Genomic DNA, 27,843 nt, shown 5'->3' with positions numbered 1-27,843 from the left:
TTTCTCCTTCTTAAAGAAAATCTCTATAATTAAGAACATAGTATCTTATTATATATCTAATCACTTCTATATGAAATCTTTCTCTGAAAGAACTGTGCCATTGTGGTAAGACCAGGGACTAGAGAGAAGATGAGCAACTTGGTTCCGGCTAGCACTGTGACCCATCTTCTCTGGCTTTTAGCTTCCTCATGGGTAATACAAAAAGATTAAACTACAACCTCTAAGTACTCTCCAAATGTTAATATTCTAGGGCTTTTTAATCTGTGTTTCAGTAATGAACAATTAAGAAGTAAAAGGCATGTCACATACTGAGTATTTCTACATTGGTACTTTTTTTGCTAGAGAACAAAATAAATTATCCAGTCAGAATATACTTGGGGCTTCAATCCCATCAACTGTATAAAATTACAGAGCCACTGGAAAAATCTCATTTTTAATTCAGCAACTTGATTTTACAATTTTAATTCAACTCGTAAAGCTACCATTTTATTATACATCACAGACAAAACAATCAGCTTACCTGCCAGGACACTGCTCCCAAAATTGCTGTTGCAAGAAGACTGAAAAAAACCAGCCGCTCTGAAATTAAGCAAAAGTGACGCATCCCTTTGGAGGCCATGATTCTATCGAGACTATTGTTATCTGCCCTGTGGGTAAAATAGACCTTATGACAGTCATTCAGTTTGGTATGAAATCCCCAAAGAGTTAAAAGAAAAATAATATGGCAGATCATCCAGAAAATTCCAAAAATGGAAAAGCCTGGTATTACAAAATACCAGAGATGAGTGTCTCTAAGTTTAAATGCTGAAAGAATAAAAAACATCAGCTCAATCATTCCAGTAAAAACCACTGAAAGTCTCCTGCAAATTCTTCCACGGTACAAAAAGGGTTTCCATCGTTCAGTTACTGAAAGCCCACTGAAGTAAATGTCAAGGAAAGGGTCAGTTACCAGGCAGATAAAAAAACATGCAAAAGCAACTGGATTTTGGGGAGTTTCCAATGAGGAGAAAAACAGCAAGGCTGTGAAAATCACTAGGTTTGGAATAGCTAGAAAAGACTTCATTCTCAGATCAATAATGAGCATGGCCAAAGCTACAACGAGTAAAATGACACCCAGAGACTTCTCTACCAGCATGGTTGTGCTAGCGATGGCAAATCCAACAAGTTCCAGAAATTCGACTGAGGTTAGTAAAGTGGGTCGGTGACGGACGTAACCAGAAATTCTCTCCACCAGAGCACATAATATCCTTAATACGATGGAAGCTAGAAGTAGATATTCGGTTGATTCTTCCTTCACATCATTTTTAAAAGACGAATTATCGAGAAAACAGAGGAGGCCAAGCAAGAATCCAAACCAAAGATTGGAGAGACTTAAACTTGCTGCTTCCATTGAAAAATAATAATAGAGTATGCTGGCAATTCCAAGAACAAAAAGACCGAGAATAAAAATGACCAAAATTAAAGAATTGGCTGTTTTTTCCCATCTTACATAAAGACCTAAGCATATAGCAACTAGTAAATTGATCCTGGCTAAATAGCCAAGGTACCGCACTGAAGAATGCATGTTCACTTCTCTGTTTACTTCTTCCAGTCTTGTCATTGCTAAATACAGACAATGACTAAAGCAGTAACGCAGTGATTTACACATGTACCCTGGTTTCTTCCCCACGTCACAAAAATTAACAGTCTATATTACATCCGGCAACTCCGATGTGTCCGTCACTCTTATTTCAACATTTTCTCATGTGGAAAATTGGTTCTAATGATCTAAAAAAAAAGGAGAAAAAAAATCAAGTTAGCCTTACAATAGCTTTGATATGCATTTTCTTTATGCAAAATAAGTTCAAAAATTTCTTCTGCCATCCCATTTCAGAAGAAAAACCTGATTTGCATTCTCTTACTGATAACTGAAAAGCTCGACAGTTTTTCAGATGAGAATGACTACGCTTTAACTCATCACATGCTAAGTGATGCTGAGGCGCCATCAAGGAACGTGTTCTTGCCGACAAGGCAGAGAAGTCATCTAAGTCACTGTCATTCAATGTTTTTTTTTAATTTTTTTTTTATTAATTATTTTGCATTATGTGACAGTTTCATAGGCTCTGGGATTCCCCCCCACACTGTCATTCAATGTTACACAAACATGAGATGCTCAATCTAGCTTAAATTATAGCCAACAGCCTTGGCACCAGGGAATGCTATCTAGCTGTTGCAATGAGGAAATCCATCACTATCACTACTTTGGAAAGTGCCAGCACACACTAGTAGCGATCATTGCTACCCACCTAAAATCCTCTACTTCTTATCATAAGGCAGTTAAGAAATGCTATAAAATCCTGGTCTTCATATTGTCTAATAAACTTCATAAAAGCAAAGTTTAACTGTGGGAAATGACATAGTTACTAAGGCTGACCCATGCTTCTCCTGGTACTTTCAATTTAGATTATTTTGATTGCCAAGCTTATTTTCCAATCTAAGCAATATCTCTGTAATAATTCCTGAACTTCCTAACAACAACAAAACAGAGAAAAATCAGAACACTGACCAAGAATCATTATAAAGTAAATGAACTTTTCAGATCTGCTTAAAGGAAAAAAGTTAATATTTGTTATTGAATCTAGATAATTATTTCAATCTTCGTGCCCCAGCACACTGCACCTAAAACACGGTAATACATGTAATGATCAAAACATGCTTTCAACATGTATTAGCTGATTTTTCCACCATTCCTAATATACGGCTAGAAAAGAATTGACCAATGACAAATGACTGATGACAAATATCTTCAACCAATTTAAAAATGTAACTAATTTGTGAGCAACTCATTTGTACTTTCTTCATGGCAACATATTAAAAGACCTAAAAGAAACATGAGATTATCTGGAATTCATCCTGTAAGTACTCATGTGGCTAGAAAGTAATGCCTGCTCAGGTGACCTGGGGGTGTCTAGGTAGCACCAAGGATTATTACTAATTCTACTACTGCATGTTCAAAAAGTTTCTTATTTTAACAATAATTCTTTTAAGTATTCCAACTGGTCTTCCCCAATTACATTCTAATTCAATAACGTCTCAAGATGCCACCTTTATCCATTCTTCCTTTGGTATATTTTAGTTTATCTTTGGTTACTTAAGAGAAACTGATCAAATCTGGAATACATTGAGGTTTTCAAAATATCAATCTTGCGTGTTATATGACATTGTGTGTCAGAATATACATCTAAAAGGGCTGATGGTACAGTCTTGTCTTAGATTATCGAACAATGCTGAAGGAAAAAAAGAAAACCACACATTGGGGGTAAATGGTGCCACTCCAAATCATGAACTCTTTCTCTGTATCTCCCCTGTCAACAATCTTTCCCATTCTGAGACTATCCACGACCTCTCTTACCTTAGCTCACATCTCTGGAACCCATTTTACACCCTCCTGTCACCAGAAGATTGTCCTCTACAGAGGCTGTCAGATCGAAGTTCACTTGAGTTCCCAACATCACGAAGGCCTGCCTACCTGAGCTCCTCCAGGCCAGCAACGGGTGCCCTCTCCCTAGCTGAGCCCAAATCTTCCAGCACACTTTGTATCTCTTCCCTTCTGCCTCTTTCAAAAGGCCACTTCACATTCTCTCCCAACGTTGTTCTTATTTGCTAGCAGTTAAACACTTGTAAATCTTTCCTAAATGTTACTGCCGTCCTCCCCAAAAATACAAAACCCAAACTAGCTTATCTGCATCTCTTCTATTTGGCTGCTTCATCTCTTATCCACTCACTTTCGAAACTGCTAAGCCATGGTTGCCACCACACGTCTGCTCTGTCGAGCTCTGAAATGGCCTGTAAACTCCAAATCCAGTGGGTACTGACCCCCGAGTCTTGCACAATCTGTACATACCCTATGGCTTTGCTGACACCTCTCAGCTTCCCTTCCCTTGCCATTCAAAGACCAAGTCTCCAGCTTTCCTTCTGGCTCGTTAGTGTCTCCTGTCTCCTTGAAAGCTCTTTCATTCTCAATTTACTCCTCCAATGTTCAATCCCAAGCCTGGAGAACTGGCATTGTGGCATGGCAGGTAAAGCCACCTTTGCTGCCAGCACCTTGTAACAGTAGCAGTTCAAGTCTCAGCTGCTCCACTTTCAATTAAGCTCCCTTTACTTGGGAAAAGCAACAAGAGATGGGCCAAGAAGTTGGGCCCCTGCCAGCCCCTCTGGAAGAAGTTCCTGGTTGCTGGCTGGAGTGGACGAGAAGATGGAATTTCTCTGTCCCTTCCTCTCCCTGACTTTTAAAAAATAAATACATCTTAAAAGCAAACAAATGAAAGCATATCTGAGATCTTTCATTATACACGCTCCTTTCATTTTAATCCCAGCTTTGTCCAAGTCTACGATCATTATCTCTCACCTAACTGTCCACATATGTTAATCTACTCAACAGAAGCAAAAGCACTAGCTGTTATCAATTTACAGAGATAAACATTTGGAAATAAATGTAAACAATACTGTAATACTTTTAAAGTGCAATGTATCAATATCCTTGAATATGTGCAGCTACACTCTTGTGTGTCAAAAGCAACATGACAGTTAGGTACTTTTAGATGGATAACTTAAAAAATCTTTTCCCCAGACTGGAATTTTTCCACTAAGATCTGGAACTAGTTAAGGATGTCCACTTTCACCACTGCTAGTCAACACAGTGTTGGAAGTCCTGGCTAGAGCTATTAGGCAAGAAAAAGACATTTACAGAATTCCAATCAGAAATGAAGAATTAAAATTATCCCTGCTCACCTATGACATAATTCTTTTCATAGGAAAATTGAAAGGTTCAATAAAGAGACTACTGGAATTCATAAGAGAGTTTGACAGGGTAGCAGTGTACAAAATCAATGAATATAAATCAATGTCCTACTATACACACAAATAATTCCGTGGTTGAGAAAGAACTTGTAAGTGCAGTCCCCTTTAAAACAGCACAGAAGATTCTTAAATACCTTGAAATAAACCTAACCAATGACAAGCAAGACTTCTATGATGAATAACAAGATTTTATAAAAAGAAATAGAAGCAGACATTCACAGATGGGAAATTTACCATGTTCCTGGACCAGAAGGATGAGCACCATTAAAATGTCCATAGTACCAAAAGTAATACATTGATCAAAGACAATCCCAATCAAACTCCCAACAACATTCGTCTCAGAAACAGAAAACATACAAAAATTCATCTGGGAGCACAAGAGACCACGAATAGCTGAAGCTACCCTGAAGAATAAAAATCATGCAAGAGGAATCACAATTCCAGACCTTGAGACGTACTACAGGGCAGTGGTCATCAGAACAGTCTAGTACTGGTACAGAAACAGGGAAGATCAGTGGACCAGAACAGAAACCCTAGAAGAGAGCCCAAGCATGCACAACCAACTGAAAGCTGAAAATAACTCAAGAAAAAAGTTTGATCTCTTCAACAAATAGCACTGGGACAATTAGCTAGCAGCCTACAGAAGTAATAAACAAAAACCCCACCTTTCACCTTATACAAAAATTGGCTCTAAATAGATCAAGGATCTAAATCTGCACCCAGAGAGCACCCAACTATTAGAAGAAAACGCAGGAAGCACTTTACAAGTTATAGGGATTGGGAAGGATTTCTTAGAAAAGTCACCAAGAGGGGCTTGGCAGTGTGGCCTAGTGGCTAAGGTCCTCACCTTGATCCCATATGGCCGCTGGTTCTAATCCCGGCAGCTCCACTTCCTCTCTATCTCTCCTCCTCTCAGTATATCTGACTTTGTAATAAAAAAAAAAAAAAAAAAAAGATTAGGTAAGCTGTACAATAGTGTGAATCAACTCAACACTACTAAATCTGCTAAGGATAATTAGTGTGTCTATCAACTCAGACTTTAAAAAAAAAAAAAAAAGAAAAGAAAAGTCACCAAGAGCAAAAGCAGTCAAAGCCAAAATAAACAAACAGGACTGCATCAAACTAAATACCTTCTATACAGCAAAGGAAATGATTGACAAAGAAATAACCAACAGAATGGGAGAAAATCTTTGCACACTACACAACCGACAGACAACTAACATCCAGATTTACAAACAGCTCAGAAATTCAATGACAGCAAAGCAAACAACCCTGTGAAGAAACAGGCAAACAAAATTAACAGACATTTTTCAAAAGCACAAATTCAAATGGCTATTAGACCTATGACAAATGCTCAGGCTCCCTAGCTGTCAGGAAAATACAAATAAAAAACACACTAAGGTTCTACCTAACTCCAGTGAAATTGGCTAATATTCAGAACTCTACTAACAACACCTACTGGTGTGGATATGGGAAAAAAGGAACTCTAGTCCACTGATGGTAGGAAGGCAGGCTAGTGCAGCCGCTATGGAAGCCAGTATAGAGAATGCTAAGACAACTCAAAACCTACCACATGACTCAGCTTTCATACTCACAGGAAAGCAAAAGGAAGTGAAATCTGTATATGGAAAAGTAACCCAAAATCTTAGATATATAGCAACACAATCCACAATAGCAGCGAGATAGAAACAACCCAGATGCCCATCAAAAGAGGAATGGATAAAGAAACCAGGTACATCCACACTGTGGAATACTACTCAGCCATTAAAAAGAATGAAGTTACACCATTTGCAACAAAATGTTCCAAACTGGAGACCAATACGCACAGTAAATAAGCCAATCCCAAAGGGACAATTGTCATACGTTCTTTCTGATATAAGGGAAGCTCCATGCCAAATACAAGATAAATAGATACATAAACTTATATGCATATATTTTCATAGATACTTGTATAATGGAGATTTGCATACCGAGAATGAAGATACACTGCAGTAGCATCTCTATTCCCACATAAAAGACGTACTCCCAATTAAACTGCTAAATATACTTTGACAACAGAATACCTGACTTTTTACCATTGCCTACAGCTACAATGCCTCAATACACTTAAACAGCAGGATGATGGACTTATGATTGTTGAAGGACTATACTATTATAATAATACGGGGCAAACCAGCTGGAGGCTGGGGAGGGAATGAGAGGATGAAAGGAAATGTCTGTGCTCTAGAAATCGTATCATAAAAAAAAAGTCTTTCCATATTCTGATATTCTTCAAAAGACAAAGATACTGGACCAGAGAGTAAAACAGAAAATGCCATTATAATCCTTCTCAATTTGTCTGCTATCATTAGATTCAATGTAACATGACTTCAGAGGCAGATGCAGACCCCCGTGTATCACTGTAACCCTCGCATCCTTCACCACTTCCCAGCAGGTCCCACCTACCTTCCTAACCATTTCTCCTTGCTCGGACTTCGCATCCCTGAGGCCCCCATCCCTGCCTTGGATATACCCTCACACTGCAACGTCTGCTTGTGTCCTTCTCTACAAAGTGGGGATTTTTTTTTGATACAAAACTTATCAAGTCACTCTTGGGTAAAAATCTTGCAGCAGTTCCCCTTGCTCCCAGCAAGAAAGCCTAAACTCCACCAGCTGCCTTATAAAGTGCTTTCACTTCCCTTCCCTCTCACAGTTCGTGTTGCAGCCAAGCCTGCCTTTCAATTCTGAACTGCACACAGGATTCCACATCCAGGTGCACTCCTTTCCTTCCCAGGGGATCCACCCCAGTCCTCAGACTTGTTTATTCCCTTTTCTCTCAGGCCTCATCTAAAAATAATTTTCTTAGGGAGATCTCCCTGGCCCCATTTTATAGTACTGGCTCTAGAACGGAAAAATCGACACGCATACAATTTCCATTAGCTCAGTGTCTCTGCAGCTGCGTCTTCAGTACTGTACAAGAAAGTCGGCCATCAAGTGCAAGGTCAACAAACACTTGTTGAAAAAATGAAGAGCAATCAGAAATAGCGACATTTGGAAGTAACGGGAAGCTGTGAGTGGTCACTTATGCATGCACACACACAGTAAGTAACTTGTCTAAATATCAGTGTGAGTGGCAAGAGCCACGGGAGATTCCACGGATTCTTGGTTTCTTTCTTCAATTCACCCGAATCCTGCCAAACGAGTAAGTTACTATCTCTCTCTGTGTGTGTGTGTCCGTCCCATCTGTAGGGAAAGGCTTCAAGACAAACTGACAGTTGCACCATCTTCCACCGAGACTGTTTCTGCCCCCCAGTAGAGGAAGTGCCAAAGTCTGAGAGAAACCCCACGCAGAAGCTGGCATCACCGGGGAATTTCAAGCTTTGGATTCCTGGTAAGATCTCCCCGGTCCCTTCTCATGAACCAGAGGAACGGAATCTCCAAAACGTAACTTCTCAGCCACGGGCTCTCACCTGCAACTTCGCTCCCACCAGGCCTCCTCCTCAGCGAGCTGTGCCGAGGCCCGAGGAGGAGCGACGGCGCCCACCACGAGGCGGCCGTCCCCTCGAGGCGTGCGCTCGGCCTCCATCCCGCCGGGCCTGGCCTCCCCACCCCCGGCCCGGGAGGCCGAAGGGCGGAGCGCTCCGCCCCACGCGGGGCCCTGGGCGGTGTCTGCGCCCGGGTCTCGCCGCTCACCCGCCTCGTCCCCCTACCTGACTCGGCCGCCGCCGCCAGCGCGCTCCCAGCCCTCGGGGTCGGAGGAGGTGGAGGATGCGATTCGGGACCGGGAGGCGGCAGGCCAGGGGAGAGGAGGGCTCGAAGCTGCACGCACTAGTACACATCAGTCTCGGGAGAAACTTTCTCCGTTACCGGCCCCGCCACGGCCGCCATGCTTCCGCCGCAGGGGCCGCGACGGTACGGAGCGCCGCTGGGGACACACGGCGCAGGGCGCTTCGTTCCCGAGGCCCGGCCGCGCGCAGGGCCGGGGCCGCAGGTGCTGCAAGTCCCGCTCCGGTGACAGCCGCCCCACCTCCGCCCCAAGACTCCCCCAGGACCTGGAACCGGCAAGGCCGCCAAGAATCAGACCGAAACGTCCGGCCGGCATCTAGGCCACCGCCTCGGACTGAACCAAAACTGGGGCAGGATAGGTGGCCAGGGGCTCACGTGGACTATAAATGCTGCCAGAGACATCAGCGCTCTTAAAACTGTGTTTTTACAAAGAAGCGCACAGACGTACCCAGAAGGTGGTTTAGATGCCTCCAGAAAGTTTGGTCACGCAAAGCATCTGGCACTAGGTCCTCAGAAAGTGTGAGTTTTTTTTCTATCCTTCCTAAGAAACTCTTCCAGCGTCTCTCTCTTTCCCGTCATTGTCTACTGCTTGTAGTCCTTAGGTCGAATCAGCGCCAAACCCAGTGTCCTCATGTCAGTGGCCATGGATTGCACTTATTTTACAAGGTTACTGTACAGATTAGATAAGAGAACATACCAGAAAATCAAAACAAAACCTTAAAACTTTCTGCTGAAACTCAGAGCCCTTAAGTAAGTGCTACCAAGTTATGTGGTCTACCCACACTTACTTGTAGCACTTACTTTGAGCACAAATTTCCAATCCCCCTCCCCACGCTCAGTTGATAGGCCCCCTCTTGCTTTCATTTCCTCAAATGCACGGGTTTCTGGTCTTGTTCACCAGTAGTCCAATGCCTCACATGTATTTGGTATTTAAACATTTGTAAAAATAATAGGACACTATGGGCCGCACATCTGTAGGAGTCAGCTTCCAAATATGTAGATGAGATGTTTGAGCTAGATTCTCTGTGGATTCCAGTGTAAGTCTTTGACATGTAAAATGCATATGTTTATGGGCAATGCATGTACTTATGGGTACCATGTGATGTTCTGGTTCATTCTGTCCCACATCCCATTAGGTCTCATACATGTCAATGGGCACTGAAGCCTCGTTCAACCCAACCAACCCGACTATCCAGCCCAGGCTGGTGCCAGCAGGCGCCCTCTTTGTCTATCCGTTCCTGTCCCTAATCCTGGTTCTCATGCTCACCAGTGTGAGTGGCAACCCAAGAGGGAGGTGCTCACTGTTTCCCTAGTGGACCCACTCCCACTCCCACAGGTCTAGCCAATAGAGAACTAAAGCAAGCCTACAACTCTTCCTTCGTTTTTTCACTTTATTTGTCCTAATGGCTTTCAAACACTGTTTCCCAACACATTTCCCTACAGAGATTCCCCACCCCTTCCTGCCCCGGAAATTCATTTGGAATGTCTATTTCAGTCTCTGGCCAAACTCCCCAGCTGTTAGCTCTCGACCTTAAGGTGCATTTTCATTTCAATGCAACTGGTTCCGAATTCCATCTTGTCTGCCTGAGACTCTCCTAAAACCCAGATCACATTTTTAGCTTGTCTCGGGCGGGGCTTCTCCCAAACGGACTCCCGCCTTCCTTGTCTCCCTCAACACTGCCCTGACCCCTACCCCCACACCCTGCCTACCGGGTTCCATGGTCTGCACCATGTTCACTGCCTTGCCGAAGGGATACAGCTTCCCTTCCAGGGGTGGGGGACTCTTCAGGGCCTCTGATATCTAATGAGCTTCTTCGGATCTTGTTCCATGACCCTGAAGTCAAACATCTTTCAGCAATCGCTCATTGCTTGTGAAGTTTAGAAGCCTTCCCCAAAACACTGCAGGAACTGTTATTGCACTCATAGTTTGAAATATTTCCATTCAGTTTGCTGCGCTGCCAGGTGGAACTGCCCTCTAAGGAGTTTCATCTGCCTCTTCTCTATCTTTCCCTCATTTGTTTTGCTAGAATACTTTTTTCTTGGTTTTACTTTCTACCAACTTCAGTTTTTCCTTCAGATCTCACTACAAAACTATCTTTTTTTAAGATTTACTTATTTTTGTTGGAAAGGTAGATTTACCGAGAAGAGGGAGAGGAGAGACAGAGACAAAGATCTATTCCCTGGTTCCAAAGCCAGGAACCAGGAGCTTTTTCTGGCTCTCCCACATGGATGCAGAGTCCCAAGGCCTTGGACCATCCTCCATTGATTTCCCAGGCCATAAGCAGGGAGCTGGAAGGGAAGTGGAGCTTCTGGGAATGAGTTGGCATTCCTATGAAGTGCTGCCACTTATAGTGGGAGGATTAACCTGTTGAGCCACCATGCTAGCCTCTCAAAACTTACTTCAAATGCCACTTCTTCCAGGCACCTGAGTGCCACAGGTGAAAAAAATTTTGTTCTCATGTATAAGATGACTAACCACATTGACATTTTGTCATTCTTTCCTATTTTGTTGTTAATGCAGCATAGGCTTGCATTAATATTCATGAGGAGTTTGTGTTCACAGCAGATATGAACATTCTGTATCGTGAATTATCATAGAAAAGTGAGCACCAAAGCAAAACCAGATCTCTGCCTCCATTACACTAGGCCCAGTGTGTTGACCCTCATGCGGCAGCACTGTAAGCATGTAAGAGCTTGAATTCATTTTTTGGTTTTTGCTGCTTCTATATTAAGAGTTTATATTTAGCCTGCACTTTTTTAAAGAGGGAAGACAATAAATTCCTGTTATTAGTTTTTTTTGGTTTGGTTTCCCCGTCTGTGTTAAAGTTCTTTTCAACCTTCTATTACTGCAAGAAAACGAAAGGACTTTGAAGCAGGGGCGAAAGTGCAGGATGAGCAGGTCGTCATTCCTGGACGCAGATGGTAAGTGTATGTGCAACGCCAGTCTCCTTCGGCGGAGTTTAAACTCTACATATTGTATTGTATTGTATATGTATTGTATGTATGCATTGTAATCGCTCTGCTACCTGTCGGCTTTTCAGTAGATTGCATGTGGAAGAATCTAAACATGTGTTTATTGAATTAAAAAGCACTATAAGCTCATTTGCTTCTTTTGAAGAAATGATATACTTAGCTCCCCAGACACTATCAGATAATAAAATACATATGGTTGGCAAACAACGAACTAGAATTTACACTGTTGTATTAGTTCTGTCTTCGTGAAAAATATCCCAATCATTTGAGTTCTCTGTATCTCAGTGAATTAATTTATGGAAATGAAGGGATTTTACTAGATGAAACTCAAAAAAAAACTCTACACCGCACTCCAATTGCTTTCCTATCCTGAAGCACTTCAGGTATTGGAGACATTGACATTTTGTTTATAAGCAATAGACAAACAGTATTAGAAAATTTAAAATTTTTAATAAATGTGCTTTGTTCACAAAATGTGAAAAAATACAACAACACAAACATACATTTTCAGGAATGCTACCTTCCACCACTTGGCAACCATGGGAAAACCACATAATCGAGTCGTGATCCCAAAGAATCCAACCGGATGATTATTTGTTTTTGAAATGCCAAATTATTTTGAAGAATCTGTTGTGAATGTGCCAGGAGGCCCCTTTTTTACATTCAAATGAAGTCATTTTTAAGAGTGCCCATACAGTTTCAGAAGGCCCTGTTAACTTCTCCTGTCACTACATTATGATTCAGCATCATGCCATCATGACTGCTTACATCTCAACACTTACACACTGAATTGGCATTGGTGGAACACACGCACCGTTTTAAATTCTGTGACATCCTAATTTGAAGGAGCTGAATTTACAGTAACAAATGGTATAGATTCAAATAAATTCATAGTAAGTGGTAGGTTTTACAAAGAATTTTCTTTAAAGTACTACTTAAGATACATCATGCACGCTTTGGAGCATAAGCAGAATGAACACCTGTAAACAATCAGGATTTATAGCACCAACATTGTAGCTGTAACACAAAGACCAGCTGACTCCAAGGAATATACTTAATCAGCCTTTCAAAAGCACTGTTTTCATTTACTTTCAAAATCAATTTCATTTGGTACACTTTTTTTTTTGCTCTTAAGATCAAATCTTGCCGAACAAGAGAAACTAGTGTAACAAGTACTACCAAAATAGTTACTTATTGTGAACACACTGTTCTTTTTTTTTTTTTTTAAGTTATAAGTCATGATCCTTCAGTCCTTAACTGGAAAGAAAAAAAAGTCTAAGAAATCTTATGCTGTTGAAAGTAAATGAAAACTGCAGGTTACTTGTGGATTATTTGAACAACCAGTATTTGTTGAATTTAGTCAACTGACTCTTTGTGGGTTAGTTAACAATTTCCAAACTTTTAATTAGCATGTGAAATTTAATTTGAAATATCAGGTACACATACTCACTTATATCCTGAAAAGTAAGCTTTATATTTCTAAATAAAAGTTCTGACATTGAAACTACAGCAATTCACAATAAGCACAAAAACATCAGCCTTACCAGAATAACGAAGTGCAGATCATGAAATTTAGGATCAACTATTGAAAATGCAGGTCTCCTTTAAAAACACACATACACATACACACAACAGTAACCATGAAGTCTGAAACTGTGACAGTTCAGTGCAAAAACCTCAGTATGAGGCAATTTTAATGTAACAACCACTTGAAAAAAAAATCCACACAGTGGCACTCTTAAAAATGAGAGTTGACATGACAATTGCTGGCTGACAAGACAACGTGGACAAAATCTTCTTAACGGATTAAAACTACTCTTGCCTTGTTTGGGCATATATTTCTCCTTAATCATTTGCTTCTGATCCAGAAACACAGCATTTATCAACGTGGAAAGGGAAAATTCCCACAGCCAACGAATGGTTTACATATTCAAAGAAGAAAATTTTCTGCTCGGGTTTAGACAAAAGTAAGGATACCAAAAGGCTGAAATTATTTTGAGATTCCCAGCAAACGGTTATTTTTAAATTGTCTAAATAATTTCAAACTTGTAGTGCAGCACCTCCGTAATGGAAAGGTGAGGACCCTCTCAAAGTTGGTTGAGACAGAACAAATTCTTATCAAGTGCAAACCCTTTCACGAAGGTGTTTCAGGTCAGTATTGAGTACTACATTGTTTCTTGCTTAAGTAGAAAATTTTGTAAATGAAACCTATGTTTAAAATGGTATAAGTGAACTCTTATAGATAAATATATTCCACACCAAGGCTCAAATCATTAAGGGAGTTATGGAAATACTACTTTGGCAATGGTGTTTATTGTGCTCATGAAATCGGATATACATTTTGGGGGAAATATTTTCCCCATTGTCTGATGTTATCCAATGAGCTTTTAATAGAAGAAAAAAATTCATCAATTTGAAAAAATTCAAGAAATACCAGATCATCAGACAAAACGGAACACAAGATGGCTTTCTGTGATCGGTAACAATTTAGGAAAAGGTAAGTGCATCACAAAGAACTAAGCCAATCCATGTCTGTATCATATTTAAGTTGTGAGTTATCAAAGTGCAAGCTACAGCTCTCTACAGATCGTAAAGTTTCCCACTGCAATGCTTTAAAGTCAACATGGAAAAGCCGAAAAGGAAAACAGATAGCAACTTGTTTCATTTTTCACAGCAGCACTAAAGAGGAAAAAATAAAAAGGTACCTTTCTAGAATAGTGCTAACTGCTATAAAGTAACAGTGGTTTTTGCTATGACAGGAGTCACTCTGCATGAAACTTCAAGCTTTCCATATAAGAATAAATTTAAAAATCCAGAAGTAGAGAAAAATAGCAAACTCTGTGTAAACCTTTGCATTTCTTCTATGCAAACCAGGTTTTAAGTACTGAGTTCATGTTAGTATTTTCAATTAGTGTAAGCAATTAGTTTAGGAATCTGGACTGAACGGGCCTTCTGTTTTTATACTAACTTAAAAGTAATATGGGATCCTCTAACTCATAGAAAGGAATAGAGCTGGCTTGACTTTCTCCTGAATCTGAGTCATACGGAGCATCGGGGAGCTCTGTGAAACCACACGCTAATTGTTCATCTTCTATATCTGATCGGACATAGCTGGGAGGGTTAGAATATTCCTCATCTTCTACACTGTTGAAATCTTGAGGAATGTACAACATCCCTGGATAGTTCCTACTAACCAAGTCACTTGTGGTTTTTAGGGAGATTTTCCTAAACGCCATCAGATGCATATGGGAAAATTTTGAATACTTGAAGCGTTTAAAACCCAGAGACTCTATAGCAATCTTCCAGCTTTTCATCATCATAGCGTGTCGGTTCTGGTGGGAGGAATCAGGCGTGATGATAAGTAACAAGCCATTTAAAACTAACAGTTCGTGGGCTTTCTTGCAGCAAATCCATCGCTGATAAGGTGATGGAAAATACGAAAGAAGAAGAGAGAAAACAACTACGTGGAAAAGTTCTCCAGGAAGAGAATCAATAGGGTTCTTCAGTTGTTTCAAAAAAGCATCTATAGCATCCTGTGCAAGCTGGAGTGGTTGCTGAAGCTGTAAATTCAGGAAGTCACATTTGTAAACACTCTGCAGAAAGAGGAAAAACAAGGGATATTAACAACTCCAGATCGCATCCACCTTTTATACTGACACACTCGTTAAATGAAATTATTTCACTTCACAACACTTTATAGAACTCCAGCTCCAAATACATACCTTCGTACCTATGCCTTCTAAATGTTTAAGCATGCAGATGTATGTAACCGAAACTTTTTAATTCCAAAAATCTCAAGAGAAATTAGTTTCAGTGAATTTGTGGGCATCGTCTAAAATATGTATACAGCTCTGCTTAACAATTTAAAATTAGAAGTAATTTTTAAATACATTTTTAAAAATCAAAGGTTTATTTGCAATTTAATTTTGTCTAAGTGTTTACAGAAATAATGTATTATTAAGCTTGGTCCTATTTATATTCACTTTAACATTCAATGTTACCCAGAACAGGCATGTTTATGTATGTATGTGTGTGTGTGTGTGTGTGTGTGTGTGTGTATAAAGGATGTGTCCAAGAAGTGAAGGAATAAAGAAAGACATTTTAAAGTTTGTACAAGCATAATGATGCCAAAATTTAAGGTCATTAATAATAGCTTTCAAAATTTTTAACTATATCCCCCTAAAAAGTCATCTTAATACTATTTTCATTCTATTACAAAGTTAATCCTTAGAAGTTTAATTAGCAAAGCCAAAAAAACATGGAAACATTGAAGGAATAAACCACATTATACAATTTGTTTATTTTAAGACTATATAAAAATAATACAGAAACAGAAAATTAGCTAAAATTATTCTGATGCAGCATTTTTTTAAGGCCACAAGCTTGTGCCTTTTAAAAAAACCATGGGACAGAGAGAAACAGTGAACTAGTTCTCATCCACTGGTCCCAAATGCCCACAATAACCTGGACCAAAGCTGGGCAAAGAACTCAATCTTGGCTTCCCACATGCTTGGCAGGAACTCAATTACCTGAGCAGTCACTATGCGTCTCTGGGTCTGCATTAGGAAGAGGCTGGCCTCGGGAGCCAGAGGTGGGCAACAGAATCCAGGTTACTAACACAGGAATAGATGTTGTGATTGTGAGTCCAGATGACTACCCTAGCAATAGTTATTAACACAAATGAGCTAGTCTCTCATTCTTGTTAGTGGACAGACAGGCTAGTCACATAATCATCTGGACTGTCTGTTGAGCAAAGGGATATCCTATTTCAGGAAGAAGAGTCTTGTTTCATTAATTTTTTTTTTTTCTTAAAGAAAGCTTTATTGGTGTGTAACTGACATCAACATTAATACTTATTAAAATACATTTTTGCAAAAAATTTTATCAAGGTAATAGTTCCCATGTGCCAGTTAACTCAAATGTCTACAGAAAAGAGAAGATGAGGCCTCAACCCAGCTCTCCCATGTGGTTGGAGGGAACTCAACTAGCTGAGCCATCACTACTACCTCCCAAGAGCTGTGTTGGCAGGAAGCTGGAGTCAGGAGCCAGGGTTAGGTATTAAAAACGGGTCTTGTGATGTGGGTTTTGGGAACCCAAACTGACAGCTCAACCGAAGCCTTACCCTGTGTTGATATGTTCTGACCTATTTATACAATTGTAAAAACACTACTACAATCAAACAAATGAATGGAGCCAACCTTCCCTCAGTTCTCTTGTGTGCCATTATAATGACATCCTCGTGTTTTCCCTGATGCTGTCCTGAGCAAGACATCAGTTGAGGTGGTTTCTATCAGGAGAGTCTGAGTTCTTTTAGAATTTTAAATATATAAAATACCAAGAAATGTATACTTCTATTTCCTCTGGCTTACTTCATTAGGGAATAACCATTTTCAGATGCACTCTTCTATTAATTTATTTACAGGTATTAATACCATATTCCCTTTTTGGGGGGATAGTAAACTGCTGAGTGGTATTCCACTGTACTATAGAGACAACACAGGTTGTTTCTCATTGTTGCCTATTACAACTTAGGTCGTGGTAAAGTGTCTGTAGGCATTGACAAGCTTTAATTTGTCTCAGGTAAATATCCAGGAGAGAGGTGGCTATATCTTGAAGCAGATGCATAACTTTTTAATTAAAAAAAAAAAAGATTCATTTTTTTTTAAATTGGCAATTCAGATTCACAGAGAGGAGAGACAGAGAGAAAGATCTTCTGTCTGCTGGCTCATACCCCCAGTGGCTATAGCAGCCAGAGCTGAGCTGATTCGAAGCCTGGTCTCCCACAGGGGTGCAGGGTCCGAAAGCTTTGGGCTGTCCTTGATTGCTTTCCCAGGCTGCAAGCAGGGAGCTGAATGGGAAGTGGAGCAGCCGGGACATGACCAGGTGCCGATATGGAATCCCAGCTCATGGATGGTTAGGACTTTAGCCACTAGGCTACTGCGCCAGACCCTAGATGTATAACCTCGAACCTATATTAAAAAGCTGTACACTCGGTACAAATGGGAGTTTCAGTTGTTCTACTTCCTCCATCAATGCTTAGTATGGTCAGTCTGTTTTAGTAATTGTAACAGTTGTGGTATACTGTGGTTTGAATTTCTGTTTTCCAAATTAGCAATGAGGTTTATCATCTTTAAACAGATTAATTACTATCTGGGTATCTTCTGTGTTAACTGTTCACAACTTTTACCCATTTGAAAATAATTGAGTTGTTTTAGGTTTTTAAAAGTTTTTATGCGATTTTGAAAATTCTTCATACATGTGAATGCAAGCCAATCCCTTTCCAGATATATGACTGGCAAGTATTTTCCTCATTGTGAGGTAGCTTTTCATCTAATTCTTTCAATAGGATGTTTGCATTTTTAAAAATTTGTGAGGCAGATATTCAGAGAAACAGCAAACCTAGAATACAGGGCCTCAAGCCAGGTCTCTCATGTGGATGACAAGTGGACTCCCCCAAAGTGTGCATTAGCAGAGAGCTGGAAGGGAAGGGAGTGGGGAGACAGACTCCTCCCCACCGGTGAGCAATTCAAGTGCCTGAAATGGCTGGGACTGGGCTGGACCAAAGCTCGGTGCTCAACTGGGTCTCCTGTTTGACAGGAACTACATTCTTTTCATTGCTGCTGACTCCCCGGATGTGCATTCACAGGAAGTGGGAGCCAGGAGCTGAAGCTGTTCCTACCTTCATTAAGGACGCAGGTGTCTTTACTGCTGGTCAAATGCTCACCCCAATACCACACTGTCCTGATTACTATAATTTTTATTTTTTAATGATATTCAATTTTAATTTATATAAAGTGAGTAGATTTCACATTTTTGTTACTACAGTCTTATATGTTTTGAAGTAAGATAATATTACTCTCTAGTACTGTCTCTTGTCAACATTTTTTTGAGCTACTCTAGGTACTATGAATTTCCACACAAACTTCCAATAAACTTTCCAATAAAATTTCAAATTCCTACAAAAATCTAATAAGATTTGGACTGAAGACTGCATTGAATCTATAAATTAAGACAGAAATGACATGTGAACAATGTTGAATCTCTACCAGTAAACCGAGTGTATTAATCACATATTCAGATCTTTCAATTTTTGGTTTTCAGTGTAGAGGTTTCTCTACAATATTTTGTCAGACACATACTAAATATATGTTCGCATCTGAAAGCTTATCTTTGATCAGGAGCCAGGAGCTTCTCTCAGGTCTCCCACGCAGGTGCAGGGTCCTAAGGCCGTGGACCATTCTATGCTGCCAGGGTCACAATCAGGGAGCTGGATGAAAGGTGGAGCAGCCAAGACACAAACTAGTACCCATGTTGGATCCAAGTGCTTGCAAAATGAGGATTTAGCCACTGAGCTATCGTGCCATGTCATGAAAGCTTATCTTTAATACTACTACTAATAATACTGTTTTAAACTTCAGTATCTGATTGTGGTTGGTAAATATAAACTGATTTCTTTACATTAATCATGCATATTGCAACCCTGCTAACTCATTACTTCTATTATCTTCAATGTAATAACCTAATATATGGTCAATGACACCCAGGAACAAGGACAGATTTAGTTCTTCCTTTCAAATCTGGATGCCTTTCATCAGCTTTTCCTTAATTTATTGCATTTGTAAGAACTTCAACTATAATACTGAATAGAAGTGGCAAGAACACATATCCTGGGCCCTTCATGGTGGTTTAGTGGTTAAATACTAGCCTTGCATGTGCCAACATCCCATTTGAGTGCCAGTTCATGTCCTGGCTGCTCCACTTCCTATCCAGTTCCCTGCCTATGCCCTGAGAAAGCAATGGAGGACGGCCCAAAACCTGGGGACCCTGCACCTGTGTGGGAGACCCAGAAGAAGCTCCTGACTCCTGGCTTCGGATTGGCTCAGCTCCGGCTATTGCAGTCAACTGGGGATTGAACCAGCAAACAGATATTTATCTTCTCTCTGTAAATGTGCCTTTCTAATGGAGAAGGATCCATCTTAAAAACAAACAAACAAACAAATAATGTCCTTATTTTGATCTTATGAGAAATTATTTTTTCTTTCATTAAAGATGATATTAAGCAAGTTTTTATCAGGTTAAGGAAATTCCCTTCAATTTTTACTGATGACTTTGATCAGAATAAAATGTTGGCTTGTATCAGTTGCTTTCTCTGTGTCTACCACGATGGCTGTGCAACTTTTTCTCTGAGTGAGTACAGTGTGCTGCACAGTACTAAGCTGAGTACTCAGGTGAGCCCTTGCAGGCCTCTGCAGCACTCATATTTTCAGCACTATTACACAAACTCTAGCTTCCTTGATCTCTACTGAAACGCAACTGCTCTCCATTTCCACAACCTGGGGAGCTGACTGGGCTCTTCTTGAGTTGTTCTTATCTGTATTGGTGCCTAGGAATTCTCTCAAGGCCACAGGCAGGTGCAACTGCATGAAGAACACTATTAGGTGGTTTTCAATAATTTAATACCCAATGACATAGCATCTATTACTAACTCTGGTACCCAGATGAGAAAACGGATCCCAAAATCTACAAAAGTAGGCTCAAAGATTTCATGATCTTATTTTAAAAAGTTTAATTTACAAGGCTTTGCACCTATATCAAAAATTATTAAAATTATATATCAAAAATTATTAAAAATTATATAAAATGTGAAATGGCAAATACTATGAAACATTTTCCCCAATCTAATAAATAAGCAATGTGCCTACAACTTTCATAAAAATCACCAAAACACAAACTCTTTTAACATTGTATTCACAGTATTTCAAAAAGGAACTGATAAGAAATGAGGTGATTCTGCTTCACTGAGTTGAAGTGACAGTATCACCATAACTGACTTCCTGGGATATTATCAAAGGGGAAGATACTATCATTTAGTAGTGACCAATAATGTACCCGGCCAAGGGCTATTTGGACACTGAGAATTCCCTAGTAAATGTATATTGTTACAGACTTTTATCAACTCTAGTTCCTACAGCTGAACTTAATAACAAAAGTTCAAACTTTTGGCTGACTCCAATGGCCTAAGGCTCTTTCTACTCATTCCATAATGAGTTTACTGTATATTTCAGAAAGAGATGCATTAGTAAAAGAATCTAAATCAAATCTTAAAGCCTAACACTGCAGTCATTTGGATATTTTTGCAATCCACTGAAGTTTCTGACTCACAATGGTTTTATTATAGCACAGTTACAGATTTTTGTTATTTAGATGATAAATAAATAGAAACATGGTACTGGTCACATTAATTAAAAGCTCAAAATTTTATAGGACACTGATTTTGAAAGAAAAAAATCTTATCAAATGACACACAGGAAGTCTGCCGTTTGAGGCACAGGAGCACACTGCTCTTGCTCTCTTACTACACATATGTTAATACTCAAGCATGAAACCAAAACTTGCATACCTCCACAGCAGGCACAATGTCTATGCCAACAGTCAGAAATTCTTCAAATTTCAGAAATGGGTTAAAGCAGCTGCCAACATCAAGTAATCGAATCTTTCCTGAGGCTTGTAGCAACCTGAAAGCAGAAATTTTATGTTATAAAAGGCAAAATAAAGAAAACTGGTAAAAATAAAGAGAAAATTCATACTTTTGAATGAAAAAGGCAATGCCGATTACTAGTGCTTACACGTTTTAGTCCCAGGACCCCTTTACACATTCAAAAATTACTGAGGATACTGCACAATTTTTGCTCTTGACCATATTTGCTGTTAAAATGTGAAAGTTAAAAGAATATTCATTCATTAAAAACCTGTATATTGTTTTAAAAATACTACATTTGGAAAAGTAAAAAGGGAGACATTATATGTATTTTTGAAGTCTCTTTATGTCTGGCTTAGCGAAAGATCAATGATTCTAATATCTGCTTTTGCATTCACCTGCTCCAACCTCACCTACCATGTGGGATCTGGAAAACTCCATTCTGTACTCATGACATGAGAGGTACAAAGTGAGAAAACGTATTTTTTTTTATGAATAATCCGCCCCTGTAAGGACCTGAAAAGTATCTCAAATCCCCAGGAGGCATTTTGAGACTTCCAATTGTAGGTCAAAGAATCCACTCTCAAGTCAAATTATTGCAGTCAATCTACAATCTTTGGACACAATAATTTATTTCAATGATTTAAAAGGACAAATAACAGAATAGCATTTTTCTCTTACTTCTATAAAGTGAACACATTTCACTTATTTCATAATACAAATTAAAAAGCAATAGTGATACTTCCTACCCTACCCTGCCTCCAGCCCACATTCCTTTCCTTACTTTTCCCGTTAATTTTCACAATTGGTATATCTTCATTTTACTTCACAATGACAGGTTTAACACTCCATTTGGTAAAAGTATGAACACACAGCAAGTAGAAAATGAGAAAAAGTGCTATTTCTTAGTGTAGACAAAGTACACAATAATCAAACCCCAGAATGTCTATCTTACTCATATCTACTCTTTTCGTACTATGTGTACTAATAATCACAGATCTGGGAAAACGATTGACATTTGTCTTTTGAGGACTGGTCTATTTTGCTAAACATATGGTTTCCAATTGAATTTATTCAGTTGCAAAAGACAAGTTTTCACTTTTTATGGCTGAGTAGTATTCCTAGAGTATATATATCACATTTCCTTGACCTGGTCATCAGTAAATGGACACCCACAGCTGCCACTCTCACTACTGCACAAGCCTCTCTCAAAGGCAACGACTTGTTAATCTGGCTCCTTCGCTGACTAGCCTTCTCAACTCTGATCTTCACTGTGGCTTCCTCTTCATCCCAGACATTCCTTTTCATCTAAACAACTGAAGTTTTTCTCTCCTTTATCATCTTCCTCTAAATTGATTCAGTCGACATTTCCTATATTTTGATCATATCACGTAGTTCCACAAAACCCTATAATCCAAAAATGCAGCAAACACTTCCTTTTTTTTTTAAGGTTTATTTATTTATTTGAAAGACAGTCAACAAAAAGGATAAAACAGATCTTCCATTAACTGGTTCACTCAAAATAGCTACAGTGTCCAGGAATGGCCAGCATGAAGCCAACACCTGGACTCTGTGTGGGTGGGTGGGTCTCCTGGGGAGTGGCAGGAGGCCAGGCGCTGGAGCTCCCTAGGATCTGAACTGGCACTCTCACGGGACGCAGGCATCACAGAAAACAGCTTCACCCTTCGTGCCACAAAGAATGCCAGTCCTGGCAGTTGAGAATTATACATCTATTTTCTGATTTTTCAACTTGTTTCTTAGCTCCAGACTCACCTTTTCAATAATATATAATATTTTGGCACAGTAGGCTTGAAGTACTTTCAAATTCAATATACAAAATAGTTCCAATTATCTTCCCATTTCTTAAAATTCTTCAAGTGTCCTAACCCATAAAACATTTACTTCATAAGATAAAGGTCAGTAGAGACTTCTTCCTTGCATCCCTCCCAACAGGTACTATAACTTATTTTTTTGATTGTATTCTGATTCACAGTCCCATCTATCATACCTTGCAACTGGTCTCTATTTATTGGAGTATTCTCCAGCCTATAAAGTGTGTACAGATGGATCGACATCTATTGCATCCCTTATTGGACACCAGTTTGTGTCCCAGCTGCTCCACTTCCCATCCAGCTCCCTACTTATGCCCTAGGAAAGCAATGGAGGATGGCCCAAAGCCTTGGGATCCTGTGCCCACACAGGAGCTCTGGAAGAGGTTCCTGCCTTCAGATCGGTTCAGCTCTAGCTGTTGGCAGCCATTTAGGGAATGAACCAGTGGATGAAAGATCTTTATGTCTCTCCTCTTTATAAATCTCTTTCCAATTAAAAAAAAATCTTAAACAAACAAATAAACAAAAAACACACACTAAGAACACAGCATAGGCCCGGTGTAATAGTGTAGTGGTTAAAGCCCTTGCCTTGCACGCCCGGGATCCCATATGGACACCGGTTCTAATCCCAACAATCCAGCTTCCCATCCAGCTCCCTGCTTGTAGCCTGAGAAAGCAGTTGAGGACAGTCCAAAGCTTTGAGACCCTGCACCTGTGTGGAAGACTCGGAAGAAGTTCCTGGCTCCTGGCTTGGGATTGGCTCAGCTCCAGCCGTTGTGGCCACTTGGGGAGTGAATCATCAGACAGAAGATCTTCCTCTCTGTCTCTCCTCCTCTCTGTATATCTGACTTTCCAATAAAAATAAATAAATCTTTTTTAAAAAAAAGAGCACAGTACATTTTTAATCCCCAAATAGATTGTTAATATTTAATCATCTTAATACAATTGGTTACATTAGGAAAAGATAGGTTCAGTGTTTAAAAATTTAAATCCTCCCCTTGCATGCACCAGGATCACATATGGGCATCAGTCCATGTCCTGGCTGCTCCACTTCCCAACCAACTCCCTGCCTGTGGCCTGGGAAAGCAGTAAAGGATGGCCCAAGGCCTCAGGTCCCGGCACACAAGTGGGAGACCCAAAAGAAGCTCCTGGCTCCTGCCTTTGGATTGGCTCAGTTTTGGCCATTGCAGCTACCTGGAGAGTGAACTAGCAGACAGAAGATCTTTCTCTCTGTCTCTCCTTCTCTCCGCAAATCTACGTTTCCAATAAAAAAAAATCTTAAAAAAAAATGAATGAATTTAGAAACTTTCTCTCATAGAATGAATTTAGAAACTTTCTCTCTCACTTTTTTCAGGAATAAATTGTAGAATTTGTATCATATTTTCCTTAAGTGATCGGCAGATTTCAGCAGGATAATAATATGAGCTGGTGCTTTGTTTTCTAGTGCTATTAATTAGTGATATGTAAAAAAAAATTACAGAAAATCATGGTTGATTCTCAGGGAAAAATAAAGCAGCAAACTCAAATTGACTTAGTACATGAAACTGTTAGATTTTACAGATTAAAAAAATCAGGGCAATGATTTTTAATCCACTTAATAATACATTTTTTTTCTCCACTTGTAATTTCCTAGAGGATACTTTCAATTACAGTTTAATTATATTTGTGCTGTTTTGAATCTTTATATTACTAAAATCATAACATCTTCTTTAAAGAAAGATTTATTCATTTATTTGAAAGTAAGAGTGACAGGGAGAGGGAGAGACAGAAATTCTTTCATCTACTGGTTCAACTCCCAAATGGCCACAATGGGCAGCAATGGAATAGGCCAAAGTCTGGAGCATGAAAGTCCATCTTGGTCGGCCACGTGGGTGGCAGGGGCCCAGTTTCCAGGGACACCTTCCACTGCTTTTCCAGGCACACAGGCAGCAGGCTGGATCAGAATCACAGCCACTGAGCCTTGAACTCGGATACGGATGCTGGCCCTGCAGGAGGTAGCTTAACCTACTGTGCCAAATCCCCAGCTTCAATAACAGCCAATAAAGTCCTGTCTTTTCACTTTTACTGAGAATACATGCTACAGAATTACACCTTTGCCAGACAGCTTTATAGCTTTTAAAAGTTTCTGATAAATTTTAATTCAATGCCTGTTACTTGGTATAAGCTATGATATTACATCACTTTAAATCATCTAGTATTGTTAGTTACAACATTAATAACTGAAGTAGGGCCAGGTGCGGAGGCCTAGCAGCTAAAGTCCTCACCTTGAACCCACTGGGATCCCACATGGGAGCTGGTTCTAATCCCAGTAATGCCACTTCCCATCCAGCTCCCTGCTTATGGCCTGGGAAAGCAATCGAGGATGGCCCAAAGCCTTAGGACCCTGCACCCACATGGGAAACCTAGAAGAAGTTCCTGGCTCCTGGCTTCGGATCACCAGCCGTTGCAGGTCACTTGGGGAGTGAATCATCGGACGGAAGATCTTCCTCTCTGTCTCTCCTCCTCTCTGTATATTTGACTTTGTAATGAAAATAAAATAAATCTTTAATAAATAAATAACTGAAGTAGAAAAAATGTACTTACTCAGTTATAAATTCAGGGTTTGTAAAGCTGAGGTTGGTTAAATGACCTTCAAGTTTAGAAGATTCACGGGTATTTAAGGCTGGAGTGGTCTTAGTAGCAAGTATAGCTCTTTTTTCATCTTTTTCAAGTGCTTTTCTCTTCCCACCATTTTGGAAATATTCTCTGCATACACTAAAAGTCAAAATGAAGTTTACGTTTTAGAACAAAAGGTATGATTATTGAACAAAATGGAAAAACGTTAATCTTTTAAAGAAATGCAGGAAACTTTCAAATTAAAAGATTTCTACTTTGAAATATTAAACGGTATATTTGAGCTCTCAGTAACAAAAAACAGTAAGAGATTATGTTTAATAAAAAAAATTTCAAAAATACAGGTATGCCTATATGTATTTCACTCATCTGTATTTGTAACTAAGACATGAGCTGCCCACCACTGCTTGGATAACACCGTTATTCAGAGACAGCATCCACACAGAACACTAGCCACCGTTAGCTTTGAGTCAGTTTGGCAAATAGTACACAGATAACCCAACAGTTGTTCGTGAGGTCACTCAGGGTGTCAACAGATTGAAGAGTCTTTTTAAGTTGCTCTGAGAGAAGGGCATAAAAATCTCTTGCTGGGAAGAAAGCAATGTATCATTACCAAAAGGCACAAATTCAAAGAGACCAGAAACTTGAATACAGGAATTCTTTTTCTTATTATTACAGTACTTGGAAACTATCCTTGCTCTCATCAAGAGACCACTCTTCATATACCAATTCCTACACCATTTAAACAGATTTATTTTTGAGATATATCATTTTCAGTTGAGATAAGATACTGTTCAAACTTAAACTGATAATTGACACATAAGCAATTTTAAAATTTATAATGCATCTAATATAAATGTAGGATGAACACAGTAGGGCATCATACCAGAGTATGTAATAAGACAATCAAATGGACCCAAAAAATCAAGTCTGGTTGGCACTAGGCACAGCCATTTGAATTGCTGTCTGTGACATCAGCACCCCATCAGGGTGCTGGTTCGAGTCTGTGCTACTCCATTTCTGATCCACCTTATTGCTAATGTGCCTGGAAAAGCAGTGCAAATGCTCTAAGTGTTTGTGCCCCTACTGCTACATGGAAGACCTTCGTGGGAGATCACCCCTGGATCTCTTCCTGCTTGGTCTATGTGGGAGGTCATAGACATATAGCACACTGTGTCCCTGGGGCAACCCCTGACTATGGGTTCGGCTAACTGAGATCTCAACCTGGCCTGTTTACTAGCTATATAGGTGAGGGCGGTGGGTTGAACCCAGTCTCTCTTCTCTGTCCTTGGATGAGTTGTGCTGTGATGCCTTGATAAGCAATGTTGAGAAGTAGCAGTGGTCCACATGACCTGCCAGCCATGTACGTTGTACTTGACCTGTTACATGATTGGAGGGTCCAGAGATATAGACATGCCTTCTAGCCAATTACAATGCTATTGCTGGGTGGGAGGACCGTCTGGAAATGCCCTTCTGTTTCCTTTTCTTAGTCTATGTAAGTTTATGCTTGCATTAGAATAAGTGGACATGCTCGATCAGACTGTCTTCCTTGGTTCTTGCTGCCTCACCCCCTCAGTTGGAGCAGGGGGCCTTCTGAACTGGAAACCCCCAGGAGACCTTGAAAAAGCTTCTGTCTCTTGGATTCAGTCTGGCTCAGCTCTGGCTATTTGGCCACTAGGCTACTTTTCTCCAGGTATTGCTTTGTAAAGGTCTAAAAATATAAGGCAGCAAAAAACTGAATTCTTTTGAAACTGTTTTATGCAAACAGAAATAAGTTTTGAACATGTAACCCTCACTTCTCTCTCACAACTATAGGATACCATTAACTCAACTTCCGTTTTCCTTAGTCCTAATTTTAACTTAGTTCTGTAACTTATTCTCTGTACATTCAGTTTTCACACTTTGAATGTAGGAATTGAAACTCATTAATCATGAAGCACTTATTAAGTTTCTATCACATGTGAAGGCACACAGGTGATGGTAAAACAAACAGACGATGATGCAGATGCTATCCTCAAGAGGTTCAGAGTAGTGAAGGAAATAATCCTATTGGAAATCTGAAAGATGATGAAATTAAGACAATGTGCATCTGTGACAAACTATATATAAATGAAATACCTAAGCCAATCTAACATTGCTAATATAAGCAGATTTCAGAAAGCTCAACAGAAATAAGCCAGGCAAGGAAGAATGTTAGGTCTGGAGGAAGGTGCTTCCAGGCAGAGATGGACATGCAGAGGAATGGGGAGAACAGCAAGACGGACCCTGCAGAGAATGACCTCCGCTGAAGGGACATGACGTTACCAGGGAAATGTGGATAGAACGACTCAGACATGACAACGTCCT

General features: G+C 39.9%; 2 protein-coding genes across 2 annotated transcripts in view; both read right to left on the bottom strand.

The window, feature by feature from the left end:
- TMEM168 (transmembrane protein 168) overlaps positions 1-8,780 on the bottom strand; it is a 30,703-nt gene extending 21,923 nt beyond the window's left edge. The window contains exons 1-2 of the mRNA XM_004592455.3: positions 8,529-8,780; positions 521-1,767 (exon numbers count right to left, since the gene is read on the bottom strand). Coding sequence (XP_004592512.2) covers positions 521-1,648 — 1,128 coding nt within the window. The 5' untranslated portion in view covers positions 1,649-1,767; positions 8,529-8,780. The remainder of the gene's footprint in view (positions 1-520; positions 1,768-8,528) is intronic.
- A 3,225-nt stretch (positions 8,781-12,005) lies between these two features.
- Positions 12,006-27,843, bottom strand: part of BMT2 (base methyltransferase of 25S rRNA 2 homolog) — a 41,359-nt gene continuing 25,521 nt past the window's right edge. The window contains exons 3-5 of the mRNA XM_004592456.3: positions 25,468-25,638; positions 20,978-21,092; positions 12,006-15,170 (exon numbers count right to left, since the gene is read on the bottom strand). Of these exons, the coding sequence (XP_004592513.2) occupies positions 14,541-15,170; positions 20,978-21,092; positions 25,468-25,638 (916 nt within the window). The 3' untranslated portion in view covers positions 12,006-14,540. The remainder of the gene's footprint in view (positions 15,171-20,977; positions 21,093-25,467; positions 25,639-27,843) is intronic.

Source organism: Ochotona princeps, chromosome 25 (assembly GCF_030435755.1).
Source record: "Ochotona princeps isolate mOchPri1 chromosome 25, mOchPri1.hap1, whole genome shotgun sequence".
NCBI classification, from domain to species: domain Eukaryota; kingdom Metazoa; phylum Chordata; class Mammalia; order Lagomorpha; family Ochotonidae; genus Ochotona; species Ochotona princeps.
Note: the sequence above shows the minus strand (reverse complement) of the source record. Positions and strands in the feature narration are given on the sequence as shown.